The 19,013-nt window shown below is 43.0% G+C and overlaps 1 protein-coding gene across 10 annotated transcripts in view; it reads right to left on the minus strand.

The window, feature by feature from the left end:
• Positions 1-19,013, minus strand: part of HECW1 (HECT, C2 and WW domain containing E3 ubiquitin protein ligase 1) — a 456,699-nt gene that overhangs the window by 158,056 nt on the left and 279,630 nt on the right. For all 10 annotated transcript variants that reach the window (XM_054558880.2, XM_054558879.2, XM_054558881.2 and 7 more), the window contains 1 exon segment: positions 6,179-6,254. In XM_054558880.2, the coding sequence (XP_054414855.1) occupies positions 6,179-6,254 (76 nt within the window).

Below are 19,013 nucleotides of genomic sequence, written 5' to 3' on the forward strand. Positions count from 1 at the left end.
TCATAAGGATGTTCCCATGCCTTTTAGAACATTTTGTATACCCAATTCTTAAGGGTATATAGCATTTAATGATTTGGCTCTATGGTAATTTATTTAACCAAGCCCTAATTTTGAATGTTTAAGTTGTCTCCAATATATTTGTAAATAAATCTTTGTTTGCATTTCTTTCAGTTAGAATGCTAAAAGTGCACTTCATTGAAAATTAAAGTGATAATATTTACCTAGAAAATGTATTACCTCCAGGAAGTGGTAAAAACAGGAAGTATAAATAGACTTGACAAGTAAAGCATCTGCGTGAGCAATCTTGCTTTGATACGTTCATTGTACTCTTGGAGCTTTCTAAGAAGGCAATTCCATTATCTACTTTCTGCTTATTTCCCCTTTTAAACCCTAAAAAGAAAATCAGTCTTTTTATATTGCAATGTCCCCATTTCTCGAGTTTTCTTCAATTTTATCTCTGTATGCTGGAGTACATACTCACATATTATTTTAAAGTGAGGTGTAAGGGTGGTAGTCTTTGAGCCCTTATAAACCTGAGGATGTTCCTCTTGCCTTCCCACATAAATGAAAATCTGGTGGACATGGAAATCTTGGGTAAAACAATTCTCCCCTTAGAACTTGTGAAATAGGAGAGTTCCCTGACCCCCCTCACAGGACATGCAACAGGGGTATGGCTCGCATGCTCAAGCCCCTTATGGGAGAGGGAGCATGCAGACGGGCAGGTGCAGGAACCTGAGTGAGTGCTTTTGGGCTCCGGCCCCGCGGTAGCATCTAGGGGAGGGTGTCTGTGACTCCTGAAGCCCCAGTGGGTGTGTTACAGTGCTCCTTTAGCTCTTCCATCTGTGGCTGGCTTAAGTGTTAACCAACTCATTGCCTTCTTGGTATCTGGATCCTTGTCTGGCGTCCAGGAAGAATCAGATCACACACCGACCTGAAGGATGGTGAATGCAGGGGTTTTAGTGATTGGCGGAGGTAGCTCTCAGCAGGATGAGTGGGGAGCTGGAAAGAGGATGGAGTGGGAAGATGATCTTCTCCTGGAGTTTGGCTGTCCCTCGGCCAATCTCCTCTTCGACCTTCCCCAACTGAACTCCTCTCAACATTCGGATGCTCCTTCTCTTCTCTCCTTCTCTGCTGTGCCACTCTTCTGTTGCTCTGCTCTTCTGTTCATCTGCTTATGGAGCCTGGGGTATGGGGCTTATATGGGTACAAGATAGAGGGGCATGGCGGGCCAAAAGGCAACATTTGGGTGCGAAAACAGGAATGCCTGTTTCCATTTAGGGTCGTGGGTTTCCAGGATTGAGGGTGGGGCCTTTGCTGGGTAACTGCCCTCTTCTACCCAGTATTTCCCTGTCTCCTGTCCGTATCACTTGGTAGGCTTTGCTTCATTATTTTGGCATCTCAGAAGACAAGTCTGAGATTAGCATGAGGATTGTTCTTTTGTACGTATCATGCATTTTCAGCCCAGATGTCTACTGTGGCTATATTTGGGGAAAAAAAAAAAAAAACCTTTTTAAATGAGATTTGTCTAGGTGTTGGTCTCTTCATATACATTTCTTTCTCTGAGCACCTGATGGTCTTCTTTAATTTAAATACTCAAAATTATCTTCAGCTCAAGCAAGTTTTCTTCTATTACTGTTTCTGTTCAGTTTGTTCTGATTTCTTCATCAAAAACACTGATTATGTGTTGGCTCTGTATGTGCCATTCATCTTTTTTTCCCTCATCCTTTTTGGGCTTTGCCCTTCATTGATGCCTTCTGGGAGAGACTCTCAAGTCAATCTGTCATATCACTGATTCCCTTTCTGTAGTGGTGATTGTGCTCTGTACTGCTTTTGAAGGCTTTTAATTCTGTGATTGTACTTTTTAGAGTTTATTTTAAATCTCTTCTTGACAGTGGTAGACAGAATAATGACCCCACAAAGATGTTCACATCCTAATCCTTGGAGCCTATGAATATGTTACCTTACACAGTAAAAGGGACTCTGCAGAGTGATTAAGTCAAGGATCTTGCAGTAGAGAGATTTATCCTGGACTGTCCAGGTGAGTGCAACGTAATCACAGAGTCCTTGTCAGATGGAGGCAGGAAGAGCAAAGTGAGGAGAAGGCAATGTGATGAAAGAAACAGAGATTGGAGCAATGTAGCCATGAGCCAAAGAATGCTGGCAGCCTCTAGAAGCTGAAAGAGGCAAGGGATGGATTTGCACCAGAGCCCCCAGAAGGAACCAGCCTGGCTGACAGCTTGATTTTAGTCCCTTAACATTCATTCTGGACTTCTGACCTCCAGAACAGTAAGAGTACATTTGTGTTGTTTAAGCCACTAAGTTGGTGGCAATTTGTTATAGCAGCAAGAGAAAGCAAATACACTTGACTTTCTAAGTTTCTATTTTTGCAAGCTTTAAAAAACTCCCTTATCATCTTTTCTCATCTTTGATCTCCTAGTTAATATGCTCTGCACTTCCCTCTATTTTGTTGAGGGTACAAGCAGATGAGTGATAAATATTTTACTTCTCTTCAGTAGGTATCTGTCAATAGAATAGTTTCTTTTTCTCTTGAGTATTATAGTCTTCAACTTTTTAATAGGGTAGAGTATTTTCTCCACACATTGTTCAAGTCAAAATTTCTGTTGTTTACCTATGAGCATGTCATGTAGTCCCGGTGTTTGTCCATCTTTAGTGAGTTTGGTTGTCCAACTGCTTGTTGCTGGAATCCTTAGCTCTGCTGCTATACTCAGAGCTGACCAGCATGGAGCAAATTTTTGATATTTTGTGGGCTTTGCTGATCTTTCTCTCTTGTCTTTTTTTGAGGCATGGAATTTATTTTTATTTTATTTTAGTCTTTTGAAGCAGGGTCTTGCTCTGTTGCCCAGCCTGGAGTACAGTGGCACAGTTAGAGCTCACTGTAGCCTCTAACCCCTGGGCTCGAGTGATCCTCCTGCCCCAGCTTCCTGAGTAGCTGGGACTATAGGTACATGCCACCATGGCTGGCTAACTTTTTTAATGGGACCTTGTTATATTGCCCAGGTGGTCTCAAACTCCTGGGCTCAAGCAATCCTTCTGCCTTGGCCTCCCAAAGTGCTGGGATTATAGGTATGAGCCACCATGCCTGGCTGCATGGAATTTATTTTGATAGTTTTAACAGTATTTGCTTTTTGTCCTAGGCAGACATAGTGAATGCAACATACATATACATAGCCAACTACTGAGGATTATATGTCCATGACCATTCCAAGCTTGCTCCACTAGCTACTAACTTTATATCCCTAGTCACTTTCCTTTGCTGGGAATTGTTGTCTTGGAATAAATGTAAGAAAAATGATGTGTATGGGGACTGCAGGAGATGAACCAACCCTGATCACCTTATAAAGTAGCTTTGTGAACCCAGTTGGGGTGGTGGGGGGGCTTCCTCCTCTGGTAGGTCTGTGAGCCCATGTCTTCATGGCAGAGGCAAAGCAGAGATGAAGGAATAGAGATTGTCCCCTCCCCAGCCCTGCCCTGCTCACCATGCATGGCATTCCTCTTGGGCTTCAGGACTTGGACTTCACTGGAGCTTTGGTTAGTGACAATTACTCTTGGTTTCTGGCACATAGTTGTGCAGTATTCCTGGTTTCTACTGTTTTGAAGGTTGGTACTAATCATTGTTATTTCTTAAGCATTTCAATAGGAGTTGCTAGCTTTTGCCTTAGAAGTACAAAATTAGTGAGTTGAAGCCACCTCTGTAAAATTATAACTGAGACAGTGAAAGAAATCTGACCTAACCAACTCCATCTTGTGTCTAACCTACAAGCTGTCTTTGTTCATTCCTGGCAACAGGCGCAACTAACTTTGGGAGGAACTTAGTTTATGGTTTACCTTTGAAACAAAGACAATAGCAGCCCTTTCCTGAAACAAACCCCCTTCTTGCCTGGAGACTAGACTGCATTTGTAGGACTAACAAATTAGTCAGAAGATTATCAATTATGATTTAGGAGTCATGCAGCTGGAGGCTACAAGATTCTGACTACCCCCAAATTGCTCCTGGAGATAACGTCACTATTGCAAAACCTGAGATTAGTGCTTGAGATATTTTGCAGACCCTGTACTTGATGGATCAGCTGGCACCACCCAGGTGGCTAAACTGGCTCATCTGATCTTTTGTCCCCCACCCAGGAACTGACTCAGCACAGGAGGACAGCTTCAACTCCTTATGATTTCACCTTCAACCCAACCAGTCAGCACTCCTGACTCGCTGGCCCCTACTCACCAAACTATCCTTAAAAATTCTGATGCCCAAATTCTTGGGGAGACTGATTTGAGTGATACAAAACTCTGGTCTCCTGCACAGCTGGTTCTGTGTGCATTACTCTTCCTTTATTGCAATTCCCCTCTCTTGATAAATTGGCTCTGTCTAGGCAGTGGGCAAGGTGAACCCATTGGGTGGTTACAAGTTTTTTCTTCTTTTTTTTTTCTTCAGCCTAGATATACACATGCTAACACGATCAATGGATCAAAACACATTTGCTTTACGGGGCTCACTTAGACTTGAATAGCACAGTTAACAGTGTAGCTCCCAAGGAGGCACATACGCTTCATGCCTGTGACCTCTGGCATTCATGGCCTGCAACATCTGTTGATGTGACAAGCTAAGGTAGTAGTTTTTCAACTGTGCTCAACAGAGTACTCAGGCTTTATACCACTGTGTCTCCTTAAAGACTGTTTAGGGTGGGACTGAGTGTGTGAAGCCCTGAGCTTTGTATATATCATGTTGGCCAGAGCAGCTCAGTTTTTCTTTTAAACTTTTATTTTATTTTATATTTTATTTTATTTTATTGTTTTTGAGATGGAGTCTCACTTTGTTGCCCAGGTTGGAGTACAGTGGTGCAATCTCAGCTCACTGCAACTTCCACCTCCCACGTTCAAGTGATTCTCCTGCCTCAGCCTTCCAAGTAGCTAGGACTGCTGGAGCCCACCACCGCGCCTGGCTAATTTTTGTATTTTTAGCAGAGATGAGGTTTTGCCAAGTTGGCCAGGCTGGTCTCAAACTTCTGACCTCAGGTGATCTGCCCACCTTTGCCTCCCAAAGTGCTGGGATTACAGGTGTGAGCCACCACGCCTAGCCCTAAACTTTTAATTTTTAAATAATTCTGGGTTTACAGAAGAGTTCCAAAGATAATACAAAGATTTCCCACATACCCTTTGCCCAGTTTGTCCCATTATTAACATATGAAGGTGTCAGACATCTGAGCCCCAGATAAGCCATTTTATTCCCTGTGACCTGCACATATACATCCAGATGATCTGAAGCAACTGAAGAACCACGAAAGATGACACTCCACCATTGTGTTCTGTTCCTGCCCCACCCTAACTGATCAATTGACCTTATGACAATACGCCCTCTCCACCTTGCAATAATGGACTTTGTGATACTCCCCCAACCTTAAGAAGGTGCTTTATAATATTCTCCCTGCCCTTGACAATGTACTTTGTAAGATCCACCCCTTGCCCACAAAAAATTGCTCCTAACTCCATCTCCTATCCCAAACCTATAAGAACTAATGATAATCCCACCACCCTTTGCTGACTCTCTTTTTGGACTCAGCCCACCTGCACCTAGGTGAAATAAACAGCCTTGTTACTCACACAAAGCCTGTTGGTGGACTCTTTTCACACAGACACGCGTGACAGATGGAACCATGGTACATTCATGAAAACTAAAACGTTAACTTACTCTTAAATATTAAACTAAAATATTATTAGTTAACAGACTTAATTGGATTCCACTGATTTTTTTTCCATGAATGTGCATTTTTGAGCGGCTCAGTTATCTGTTTTGCCAGTTGTGCCCCATGTGAGGTTTCGTTTAGACAAAGAGTTGAATAGCTGCTTCTCTTCCCAGGTTTTTCTTACTTCCCCTTGTATACGCTCAACTACTGCTACATGGACCTGGGGGAAAGGTAGAACTGCAGCCTCTCTTTCCATCATCTCAACATGCTTTCACATCTATTACTTCCTAAACTCTCTATTATCCTTATGTGGTCAAGGGAAATTGAACAGATTTAAAAAACATTTTTTCTTTACAGATTGAGAAATTGAGGCACAGAGAGGTTGACTGACTTGTAGGTAAGAGTGACATGGAAGCGAGTATCTTCACTCTTGGTTGACATTCTTAGTCTCTCCACAAAGTCTCTAGGTGAGCAAAACATACCTGAGAGAGAGAAGCTGATCAGCCTCCGACTTCCTTGTCCTTGGACAGTCTCATCAGTGCCAATGCTTTTAAAAATCTGTAAAAAGAAGGAAAATGGGAGACAAGCAAAACAAACACTGAAATGGATATTCACACTTCAACACAAGCATGGTTATTCACAGTGATTTTACCAGCTACAGGCAACGAAGACAGTGATTTCACTGGGCAATTATTGATTAAAACAACCTTCTAGCAACCTAATGTTTTTCCCAGTAGTAGAGGATCTGCTAGTGGGGGTGATGGGTACTTTTCAGGAAAATGGAAATCCACAAACACAATTACTGTAATAGAAAAGACCCTTTGTAACTACTTATGCAAACAATGTCTTTTCACATTTAAATTTGCAAAAAGTATTTATTAAAGCAGGACTAAGGCACTAGAATGATAGGTCAATAGATGTTTACTATTGTAATTATAATGTATTTCCATTTAGCAAAGTAGAGTGTTGAACTGCTGCATCTCCACTTATTATTTAGGGATTTCCAGGAAACTGCTGGAGAGGAGCCTGAACAAGGCATTAAGGAGCTCTTCTGAGATCTCTCTTAATTAATCAATTGCCTTCCTCAGAAATTTCAGAACACAATTGTTACATGGATTATCTAGAGTCTAGTAGGTATTTGAAAACAATGTTGCTAAAATGTTTTGTTTTTCATCATTGCTCAATATTTAGTAATAGGTTAATCAAAATAGCTAGAGTTTTTGCTTCCATTCTCTTCTAGGAAGGTTTTATTCAGAAATGATTTTGAGTATTTGAAGGCAGAATGACTCTTCCTATTTACCTTTGCATGTGTTGTATGTTTGCAGAAAATAATTTTAAAACTCTGGGTATTAAGCAAATCCACAGTGTCCATTTTTTAGAAGGTAATCTGTACTAGAAAGAGAAAAATGAAAATATCCGTAATCTCTTGTTCAGAGTCTCATTATTTGTAGATTGTGTGGGTTCAGTCTTTTTCTTTCTTCTCTTAGTATTCTTGATACTGTATAGGTTGTGATTGGATATTCACATCAACCTGCCTGATGGGAGACTGGGAGTAATGACTGGGCATCACAGGGCTCACAGCTTCAACCAAGGGAAGTACAAAGGGATTATTATTCATCTTTTCACACTGAAGTAGGTGCCCCTGGTGAGCCTGTGAGCTTGGCTGCAGCTTGTAGACAAATCTTGGTATGACTGCCCTGAGGCCCAAATGTGATGTGCATCTCAGGGATCCTGGGCTGTTCAGCAGAGGGAGCCAACCAGTGGAGTGACATATGGAATGGGGCTCGGCACCAGGCCAGATAAGAGATTGTCAAACTCTTTGACACTTGTCTGTCCCTTAGAGTCTCATTTGATAAGAATAAGAGTAAAACATGGCCAGGATTGGTGAGTCAAAACTCTCATAGGTCCTGAGGTGTGATGAAAACTTGAAACTTACATTTGTCTTAAAGCTGCCTTTGCAAAATTATGGCTGAGACAGTGAAAGGGATCTAACTTGACTGACTCCATCTTGCTTCTAACCTCCAAGCTGTCCTTGTTCATTCCTGGGCATAGGCTGAACTAACTTTAGAAGAAACTTAGTTTGTAGTTTATAGTTTAAACAAAGACAGTAACAGCCCTTTCCCAAAGCAGACCTCCTTCTTGCCTGGAGACTAGATTGTCTTTGTAGGACTAACGTTAGCTACAAGATTAGAAATTATGGTTTAGGAGTCATGCAGCTGGAGGCTACAAGATTCTGGCCCTCCCTAAACTGCTCCTGAGATCAGTGTTTGAGATATTTCACAGACCCTGCACTTGATGGATCAGCTGGCACCACCAAGATCAATAAACTGGCTAGTCTGATCTTGTGGCCTCTACCCAGGAACTGACTCACTGCAAGAAGACAGCTCCAACTCCCTATGATTTCATCTCTGACCAATCAGCACTCCTGGCTCACTAGCTTCCACCCCCCAACCCACTACTCTGCCCCGCCCCACCAAGCTATCCTTAAAAACTCTGTCCCCTGAATGCTCGGGGAGATGGATTTGAGTAATAATAAACTCTGGTCTCCTGCACAGCTGGCTCTGCGTGAATTACTCTTTCTCTATTGCAATTCCCCTGTCTTGATGAATTGGCTCTGTCTAGGCAGTGGGCAAGGTGAACTCTTTGGGCAGTTATAATCTCATTGGAATTCCTTCCTCAGGAAACTGACTCTCAGGTGAGGGACTGAAACTCACCAGATGCCCAGATCTAGACCATTGGATGCCAGACCCCTTATTCATCTTCCTTAGTTCCTTAGACTCCTCCTTTGTTCCTGTTTTACATTCCTTCCCTGATACATAAACCCCAATTTTAGTTGGTCAAGGAGATGGATTTGAAACTTAACTCCTATTCTCCCAGTTAACCTCACCCAAATAAAAAGCCTTCTTTCCTGGCAATACTCATTGTCTCAGTGATTGGCTTTCTATGCATGGAGCAATGGGACCTAGAACAAATCAATGGCATTTTGATAACAATTAGCCTTCTTCACATCAGAGGGCCTTCTCCCTCCTCCTTGCTGTTTGTTATTCCCATCAATGGCTGACACTAAGAAATGGAGATCAGTCATCAGTTCAGAGACCACATCCTCAGGCTAGACCATGCTCTTCTTAACTATGAAGGTGGCCAGTCCTCATGGCATAATCAGGGATTCCAAATTCCTTAATGTTGTGGACTTTTCTTCTCTTGCAAGCCTGTGCCTGGACATGGCCAAGGGAGACCTCCACATGCTGAGCACCCCTCCTCACAGTGCTATACTGCACCACCAGGACAATTAACAATCAATGGCTAAAGCCTCTGGTTCCTAATTCTAATTTAAAAATGTCCACCCCAAGTTTGTCTCTTTCTAAGAATATAAGTTCTTTGGGGGAACAACAGAAACTATAATTTTAATAATTATAGTTTATAGAATTATAAGTCTAGAGTGTGTGCATTCCAATGTATATTTTTTAAAAAGTATAGGATTAAGCTGCATATTTCTTGCTAAGCTGAAAATGAGCTCAAACATGCAATGATAGCAAAGGATGGCATTTATTCCTTCCTTTTTAAAGCATACATATTTTGGTTCTTCATATTTAAATACTCCTCTGCTGGCATTCAGAGTATTTACAAAGAAGCCTCTTCATCTTTACTGCATCAAAAACAGGTCTGTAGATGAAAAAAAAAAAAAAAACAAAAGAAGAAGAAGAAGGAAAAAGAGTATGTTTTCCAAAAGCTACTAAGCTCAGTGAGGAGACACATCATTTAAGTCTCCATAAAATCCCACCTAAATTCTTGGCTTTTCACTAACATCATTTACAAAGTCATCTAAGCACCACACTGATGATACAAAAATGGAGGGAATGGTAGCCATAATAAACATTTTCCAGGAAGTAAAAATGTTTGCCCAGTCTTAGGGAGGTTTGACATCCTGACTTCTGACTCGAGGTGCGTTGCAGAAGCACGTTTGACGTTGAGAAATGTGCTGTACCCACAGACAGACTCTTTACAGTTTATTGACTGTGAAAATGACTTGAAGACTCAGCCCAAATAGTTTCACCCTGGAGCAACCTGAGGCTGCAGGCCTGTCAGGGAGATGGCTTGTCTTCTCAGGGCTGACAAGCTCCCTTTGCTCTGTGGCTTGTCTGATGCCTGACTACCATTCTAACTGCTTGGTGCCGGGTCCCGTTGCCCGCCTCTCTCTGTTGAAGCTCTGGCAGTTTCACTGTGTATGTCTTGCACCCAAATGTTTCCACAACAGAGCCTACTTGGCAAATGGTTTAACAGATTCCAAACTGAATCTGTTGTGGGGTGTAGAAGATTCTGCAGGGTATTGAGAAGCTCTTGGAGTTAAATTAAGAGCTTTGAGGTTAATTCAGATGTCTTTCTCTCCTACTCTCATTCTCATTTTCTCTTTACAATTGCCTTTTGAAAAGTTGTAAATATGAATTCACACCACTTGCACACCCCTAAAACTGCAATTCAGCAAAACAGTGTGAAGATCAGCTCTTTTCACCCTGGCAGGGGATCTTCTGTTTCAGCAGTCTGGAGACTATAGCTCAGTTGACAGGGCTCCCTCGGCCTTTACTCTCCAGCATGTTATTCAAATTTTACCCTTTCTTTGCACAGTATCACTGCACGAAAGATGAGATGGTTTGCTAAAAATACATAGCAGCATCTAATGACACAGTCATATATGTGTGCCGACCTATATCCCAGGTCTTCCAGCCTCCCAAGACATCAGGGCTTCTCACACAGGCCCCTTCTGTTCCCAGAAGTAAGCAGCTATGCCCAGGGGCAAGGGTGCCTGCCTGGGAACATCATTTTACCCAAAATTTTGGGTAAAATTGTCTTTATTTTAAAAACAAATATGAAGAAATCTAAAGCTGAATGCCAAATGAGCACATATTTGGAAGGTAAAGCAGGAGATTTCAAAGAACTTTCTAAGCTGCCTGTTGGAATGGCCCAGACCTGGGTTTACTTCCTTTGGGTAAAAGCTGGAGCTGCTCCCTTTAGTGCATATGGCATTTCCAATAGGAGTGTGGCCACATTATGCTCAATTCTGATGTGATAACTCCATTTACATACCCACGATTATTCTAAAATAATTACAGAATTATTTCCCCTAAACATGCTGACAAGGTTTGTTTTAGTTATAGAACAATTAAATTGACAATGAGGCAGAGATTAAAATTCATTATGTCACTGAGTCTTATTTATCTGGCCCAGAAAACTTTGATTTGCCTATAAATGAAAAGTATAGGGCTCCATAATAATAATGGAACCTAAAAATGAGGTGCAAATATCATTACATTATCAATAATATGTAAGCTACGGTGTATTGGCAGCTGAAAGTAGGGAATTATGAGTTCCACTTTGCATCAGAGATCCAGGGATTCCTCTAAAGTTCAGTATCTTTTACCTCCAAGACAAAGTCTGTTAAATAATCAGGCCTCAAAGCCACCTTAAAAGACCAAGAAACAAAACCTAAAAAGCAAACCAACCAAAGGCCCAAGTTCCTTTTCCACCTCCAAATCTCTGAGATGTTCAAACAAGTAAATGGTAGATAAGTAAACACACCTCACCCATGTTTACGGAGCACTGCTGAGTGCATTTCCCTCATTAGACCCTTATTATGTGACTGTCATTCTAGCTGCTTGCTGTTGGAGGCAGCACATTTCAAGTTCTCCAACAGAAAGACCTGTAAACTGAAAGGGCAAAGCCAACTTTAGGGCCCTAAACAAAAGAAACATAAGCCAACTGAATCCCAAGGAAATCTCCCCAACCTCAGGGACACTTGAGATGAAAGACTTAGCACAAGGCCCATCAAAGCGGGTAGGGAAAGCAACACAGGTGAGTGGCAATTATGTGCCAAGCACAGAGCCTGTTCTTCCATATGCACTATTTTAACTGTTTAAGAATTAGGTATCATTCACTCCCACTCCTGCTTACAAACGTGAAAGCTGAGCTAAGAACAATTCAATGACTTTGTTCCCGGACCAAACTGAGGGTCAGGCTGCTATTTCTCGTGGCCCAGTAACGAGATGCAGATGAACTGGGAGGAAGAGAGTTTTTATTTCTATAACCAGTTACAGGGAGAAGATCTAGAGATTATCACCAGACCAACTCAAAATTACAAAGTTTTCCAGAACTTACATACCTTCTAAGCTATATGTCTATGTGTAAGTGTGCATTCATCTAAAGATGTAAGTGATTAACTTCTTTTAATCTACAACTAAGGTCTGAGTCCTGAAGACCTTCTTCTGGAGCCTCAGTAAGTTTATTTAATCTAAACGGTCTAGGTGCTAGGGTGATTACCCTTATCTTGCCTCCTGCCAAATTATAAAGGTTTGGGGAGTTCCTTTAGACCCCAATAAACTTGTTTGTGGAGGCCTGGGGAGTTTTTTCAGACCCCCAATAAAACTTGTTTAATTCTAAAAGGGTCCTGTTAAGAATTCCTTCCTTATCTTGTCATGCCTCAAGGCCCAGGAAAAGCCTAGGCAATACACTTGGTGGGCTCTTTGTTACATTCCAGCCATTGTATAAGGGCACTGGCTCAATCAGCTTTTAATGTTTAACCTAGCTCCTCAGTTAGTGCTGGGACAGTTGTAACGGAGGCCTGTGTTAGTGAGACCTGGCCTGCCACAACTTCACAAAATTCACTTGAGATGAATCAATATTTGGTCTGAAAGACTTAAAACAAGAGTTTCAGAACTCACTATCCCCACTCCATAGAGTCTGTTAACCCCCTGGGGCCATTTCCTCAGATCTAGCCTGGCTGCTTGCATCTCTTTTGCTCATATTTTGTTCATATTCTGCCTCCACAACTCTGCTGTTTTTTTTTGTTTGTTTTTGTTTTTGTTTTTTTTAAGAGTTGCTTGCTGTGCCACCCAGGCTGGATGCAGTAGCACCATCATAGCTCAATGCAGCTTTGACTTCCTAGGCTCAAGTGGTCCTCCCACCTCAGACTCCTGGGTAGCTGGGACTGCAGATGTGCACCACCATGCCCGGCAAATTTTAAAAATTGTTTGGTAGGAACGGGGTCTCACTATGTTGCCCAGGCTGGTCTGGAATTTCTGGGCTCCAGTGATCCTCTTGCTTTGGTCTCCCATGTGCTGAGATTCCAGGCATGAGCCACCATGCATGGCCTCCCTTTGCTTTCTGATGCTACCATCACCAAGCCAGCTTCCAGTCTGCACAGCTCCTGCTTTCTTTACCACCTTGAAGACAAGGCACAGGGTCCTCAATTTCAGGGCTCTTATGCTAATCACTACGAGGAAAAAGAGAGGGGTTGGAAAAATGAGGCATTTATCCTATAGCTTTCATGGTGCAAATTGGAAATAATGAGTTAATTAGGAATGATTTTCTTTACTCTGATTGCTTTTGACCACACAGGCCTGCAAGATTTTAGCACGAGGAATACGTCTCCTTCAGGCAAAGATCTGCTGCTTTTAGCTTACTAAAAATAATGAGGGGGCCAGGCGGGTGGCTCACACCTGTAATCTCAGCGCTTTTGGAGGCCAAAGTGGAAGGATCACTTGAGGCCAGGAGTTCAAAATCAGCCTGAGCAACATTGTGAGACTCTTTCTCTGCAAAAATTTAATCAGGCATGGTGGTGCACACCTGTAGTCCCAGTTACTTGGGAGGCTGAGGTAGGAGGATCCCTTGAGCCCAGGAATTCAAGGCTGCAATGAGCCGTGATCACACCACTGCACTCCAGCCTGGGTGACAGAATGAGATCCTGTCTCTTTAAAACAACAACAACAACAACAAGGTGATGAGAATGTGTAAGAAGCACTGTGCAAATGAAAATGCTGGCTGAGATTTATACAATAGTAGATTTTCCCTGATGGTTCTTAGGCTATAAAGTGATTCTTCCCTAACGTAGCTTCTTGTGTAGTGCAGACTGTTCTAAAAGTGAGGACATAGATTGTACTGAATCCTAAAAAATAATTGAGTGGCATCTCCTCTAGTGCAGAGGTTCTCCAACTTTAGCATGCATCAGAGTCGCCTACAGGGCTTGATAAAACACACATTGCTGGGCCCACCCCCAGAAGGACTGATTTTGTAAGTCTGGGGAGGGCTCCAGCAGTCTGAATTGCTAACAAGTTCCCAGGTGACACTGACGCTGGCGGTGGAGGGACCACACTTTGAGAAACACCACTCTCAAGGGTCTACCTGTCTTAAATGGTAATGGAAAGATAGACATCTTAAAGTTGTCTCTAACTAAACCTCACCTACCCTCAAAACTGTCTTTCCCTGACTTGTGTGAGAATTAGATTCTGGCGACCCCTTGGCCACACAGGCTTTTGTTTTCAGGGCTTGGGCCTGCATCTTCCACTAGAAACAATGACCTGCTTCTTTGCATCCCCATCACTGGCACTTTGGTCCAGGCCCACTCCTTTCTTGTCTGGATGACCATTACCCAGCCAGCTGTCCCCTCGGCCTGTGAAGGGGTCATCATCCCACTCTCTGTAGGCTGATCATTCTTACCTGGTTCAAACTCATCAAGAGGCACCCACTGGCACAGGTAAGGCTGGGCAGTGGGCTGCATGGCAAACTGATGGGGTTTTCTTTGGATCACAGAGTGTTTCAGCTGGGCATGGTGGCATGCACCTGTAATCCCAGCTACTCAGGAGGCTGAGGCATGAGAATTGCTTGAGCCCAGGAGGCAGAGGTTTCAGTGAGCTGAGATTATGCCACTGCACTCCAGCCTGGGCTAGTCTCAAAAACAAAACAAAACAAAAAAACCCAGAATATCCAGCAGAAACTCCCTGGGGCTGAGAAACAGCATCCTCTTCAGAAGCATCACACGTCCCCAGGTGTCCTGTGACTGCTTCTTTCATTCCAAGCACCCACTGCTTCACATTTGACAATCATTATGCAGTACACCACTCATACGTCTTGCAATTAAAATTAGAAAGTTTTTCTAGCTTGGCAATATGAAAATCAATGGTTGGTCTGAAAGTCCATGGCATTTTAGATCTGATGACATGTGATACTGACCTGGCTCCCTGGAAGCTTTTGAATTTGCAGTTCTTGTCCTGAACATTTGACCTACAAATGTGATGCTGACCATTATTGTATTGCATAATAACCAAGTCATGTTTTATTCCTTCTTTACAAACAGATAAACAATTCAGGAATGGATGTTGAATTCCCTGGATGTGGAGTGGATGGATGGTTGGGAGCATTTACGGAGGTGGTCACAGGCAGGTGTACAATATGGTGTTAAGAGGCAGCCGGGCTGGAGCCAGCACATCCCTTTCTCTGCCAGCTCCTCCTCTGTCTGTGTTAGGGTGAGGCAATCAATTGCTCCAATGCTGTTTTCTTTTCCGTCAAATGGAGATCATAATAAAACGTATCTCACTGAGTTCTCCTGAGAACGGAATGGCATAATGTGTATAAAAGTGTCACATAATACACGCTCTAAATCAGGCTAATGTTGTTATTTATATCGTATTTGTTTTTTAACCTCTGACTTCTATCGTTAAGAATTATGTTAGCAGATTATCTAATATCTGATTCCTTACTTTATAGATGAAAAACGTGAAGCATAAGCTGGTCAATCAAGGGGCCCACGATGTCACATAACTGGTCACGCCAGACAAATTGGGGCCAGAGCCCAGAATCGTGAACCCCCCATTCACTGTGGAGCAGAAATCTGTTGCCCTTTGTTAGATCATTTGGTCCAGCTTAGAAGAGTTATAAATATACCATAAGCTGAAAACCAACAAAAAGCACTGGTCTGTGTCTAACACCTATGGGTTATCAATATGGTACATTTATATCCTTTAAAAAGGCTTCCTATGTAAATATCTTGCTGCTGTTAGCATTTTCTGCATGTCTACAAGTCTGTAAAAGACCTGAAGATGGATGGTCCTATTTCTCTGGTTGGTTGTGGAATTAGATAAACATACAGGCAGAAGAAAGAAGGAAAGTTTCCTTTGTAAAAAGTATTTAAAACTTACTTTCTCCTTCAAACTTGAGGAACCTGAGTCCTTTAATCAGAAAGACACCAACACTGTAGTAGTTTTGATGAATAAAGACCACAGAGAAAGACCTGGATCTTCTAAGACTTAGAAAAAGGTAGAACAGGAAGAGTGAAGATGAATCCGTTTCCATAATCTCGATCCATTCGAAGCCAGCCCAAGGGAAGGGGCTGGCTGGGGGCTGCGTGAGGAGGGGAGGGAGAACAATGGGATTGGTGGTTGGGAGAGATGGAGAGGGAGTGGGAGAATGAGGGCTGATGGTTTCATGACAAGAAAAAGCTGCTGTGAGGAAAAGATGGGACCAAAACACAGTCCTGGAAGCTGCCTCAGTGCCTTCTAAATGGCTGGATCATGTTTCTGCCCAGCCAGACTCTATTTGAAATACACACCCCAGGAAAACAAATGCATTGCCTGGCATGCCACACTCATCTGGATTGACTTAATATGTGGGTAGTCTTGGCCTTATGTTTCTATCCTGTTTTCTAAGGAATTCATGTCAAGCTGCTATTTTAATTATTTTGTAAACAAAACCTGTCCTTATGTGAAATAAAAAATAAAAGCACAGTGCGGTGAGCTTCTGTTAGCTTCTACACCCTTCAGCTGGCCCAGATGAGGGAGCTGACAGACACATTCCTCCCTCATCTGAGCTGATTTGAGAGTCCATGGACCTGAGACGAGGGCTCACAACTTGAGATGATAGGTGACACAGCTGAAGCTGGTGGGGAAGTGGGTGGGGCAGAATTTCTGGAAGGGTTTCATTAGAAGACAGGAGAAACATGCAGGGGGGAAGGAACATCTCCCTGGTTGCTTTGGCATCAGGCTGGATCTAGGGGCAAGTGTTGGCAGCTCATGTAGGGTAAGCTGTTTGAGCCAGGGCAGCACTGCTTCTTAAGGGCTCATGCACATCCCTGGGAGTGGGTTTCTGTATCATGTGGGTAGTTAGAAACTCTGGGCTGAGTTGGGATGACTTGGCTCTTCTCTTTCCTTCTCCACCTTCAACCTCCAAATACCAGGATGACTAGGGGGACCCTTCTGAGCCTTTGAAGCAGGCAGAATTCTAAGATGGGCCCCAAGATTTCCTGCCTCTGTGGTGTATGTGCCCAGGGACTGTGAATTACTCTGGGATCAGGATAGCTGACTTTAACAAAGGGACATTAGAAGGGGCTGACTTAATCACACAAACTCTTTCAATCTGGGCCTAGAGGTCAAAGAGAGAGAGGAAGTCAAAGATTGAAGGTGAGAAGGGTTTGACATACCATTGCTGGCGGGAAGATGGAGGGGACCATGTGGTAAGGAATGTGGGCAGCATGAGGGACCTAGGGTGGCCCCTGGCTGAGTCAGCAAGGAAACAGGAAACAGGCACTTCAGTCCTAACCACAAGGAACTGAATTCTGTCAACAACAAGAATGAGCTTGAAAGCAGGCTTTTCCACAGAACTTCCAGATGAGAACTCAGCCTGGCTGACATTGATTTCAGGTATTTTACCTTGCAATAGACTGAGCAGAGAATCCAGCCATGCTGTCCAGGACTTCTGACCTATAGACCCATGAGCTAACTTTGTGATAATTTGTAACACAACAAAATAGGAAACGAATACAACCTTCTTCAAGCGATTTCCTTTATGATCCAAAGCTCATTTTCGACATATTCTTTTGCCTTGGGAGAAATATCTGCCTGATTGTAGAACCAACAACAGTTGTATTTCTCCTGGAAAACTGTGGCTGGTCTGCATCTTCTGGAAACCACGAACTGTGTAAGTGGCCTTGCTCTTCTGTTAGCAAGGGCAACATGAACTCATAGAGATCAGCCCCTTACCCCAGCTCTCTGAGGGACGGCTCTGCCATGGTGTAGGAGCTGCCCCAGGCTTTACCAAGACCATGTGAGTCAGACTGGGGGTGGGGAGGTGGGTGGGACTTGTGCATCTCTCCTCTTTAAGGCTCCCAGGTGAGTCCAGTGTATACTCAAGGATGTGAATCACAAAATTAGAGGGCAGAAGACAGAGGCAGAGAGACTAATTTGGAGGCAGCTGCAACAGTGTCTGAGTGATGACAATGACACAAACCCTGTCTGTCAGTATGCAGGAGGGGAGGGGAGGGGAGAGGGGAGACTGCCAAGTGATAAAATGGATAGAACTTGGAGACCGATTGGAAGAGAGTGTTGAGGGAAAGACAGACGCCCCTTTGGCTGAACCCATTTCTTTGAATTCAGGATCTTTTTCTTACAAATTATGAAACTCCTTGTAATTATTGTCCTTCCAGACCTGGGTTTTGTCCTTTATCACCAAATCTAGTTACGGATGCAGGAGTGACAAGAGTTAGCTCTTTTCATCTAAGCATGTGAGGTTGGAGGGAGAAACTGCTTTGATTCTACTTTTTAAAACAGCGATTAAACCAAACGACTGCAAAGCCTTTGGGTAAATGAAATCATAGGAAGTGTGTCGGTTGCTGTTCCATCTGGGTCAGACAGTCTGCTTAGTGAAGACAAGGGCTGCATTTTGCATAGAGCTCTTTCTAGCCACCCACTCCCTCTCACTGAATAGATGAGCAATTTTGAGGGATAATCCAAAGAAGAATGGACATGGCTCATTCATGTGAGTGTAATGGCAAAAACATGATAATATTTACTCCTCACTAAAAGAAAAGATGCCTAGAAAATGATTTTTTTAAAGGCAAACATTTTCCCCCTCACTGACTTGCTTTAAAATTTCTAAGTTGTATTCCCATCTAAAAATATGTTTAAGTTTTAGGCAAAGATGTATTTTTTTCTTGCTAATGTAACATCTTTTTTCCTATGGACATGCCACATGGATACTTAGGAAAAGCTCTCTAAGGTCCAAGGATGAGCTTGCTGCCAGCCGTGGGCACACCACCATCTTGGGGCTCTGTCTTCCTGCAGCAGCTGCCACATTCCCTCCAGAGGTGTCCCTGGAGCTTCCCGCTACCCATGGGTTGCTGGATCATGGGATGAGTGAGTTAATCTTTCATTAATTACTGGCCAGAATCCAAGAACTTCACACCTACCTTCTTCTGCATTTCCAGGGGGTACGTGGAGAACCCCCAATACAACACTCACTTGTGCTCTAAAAGTAACCGATAGTAATTCTCATCAAATTACAGTTCACTCTTGAACAACATTGGTTTGAACTGTGTGGGTCTACTTATATATGAATTTTTTCAATACATATATTGGAAAACATTTTGGAGTTTGCAACAATTTGAAAAAACTTGCAGACAAACCACCAACTCAGAGACAGCAAGACCAACTCTTCCTCTTCCTCCTCCTCCTCCTCAGTCTACTCAATGTAACGAAAAGGATGAAAACCTTTATGATG

Source organism: Pongo abelii, chromosome 6 (assembly GCF_028885655.2).
Source record: "Pongo abelii isolate AG06213 chromosome 6, NHGRI_mPonAbe1-v2.0_pri, whole genome shotgun sequence".
Taxonomy (NCBI): Eukaryota; Metazoa; Chordata; class Mammalia; order Primates; family Hominidae; genus Pongo; species Pongo abelii.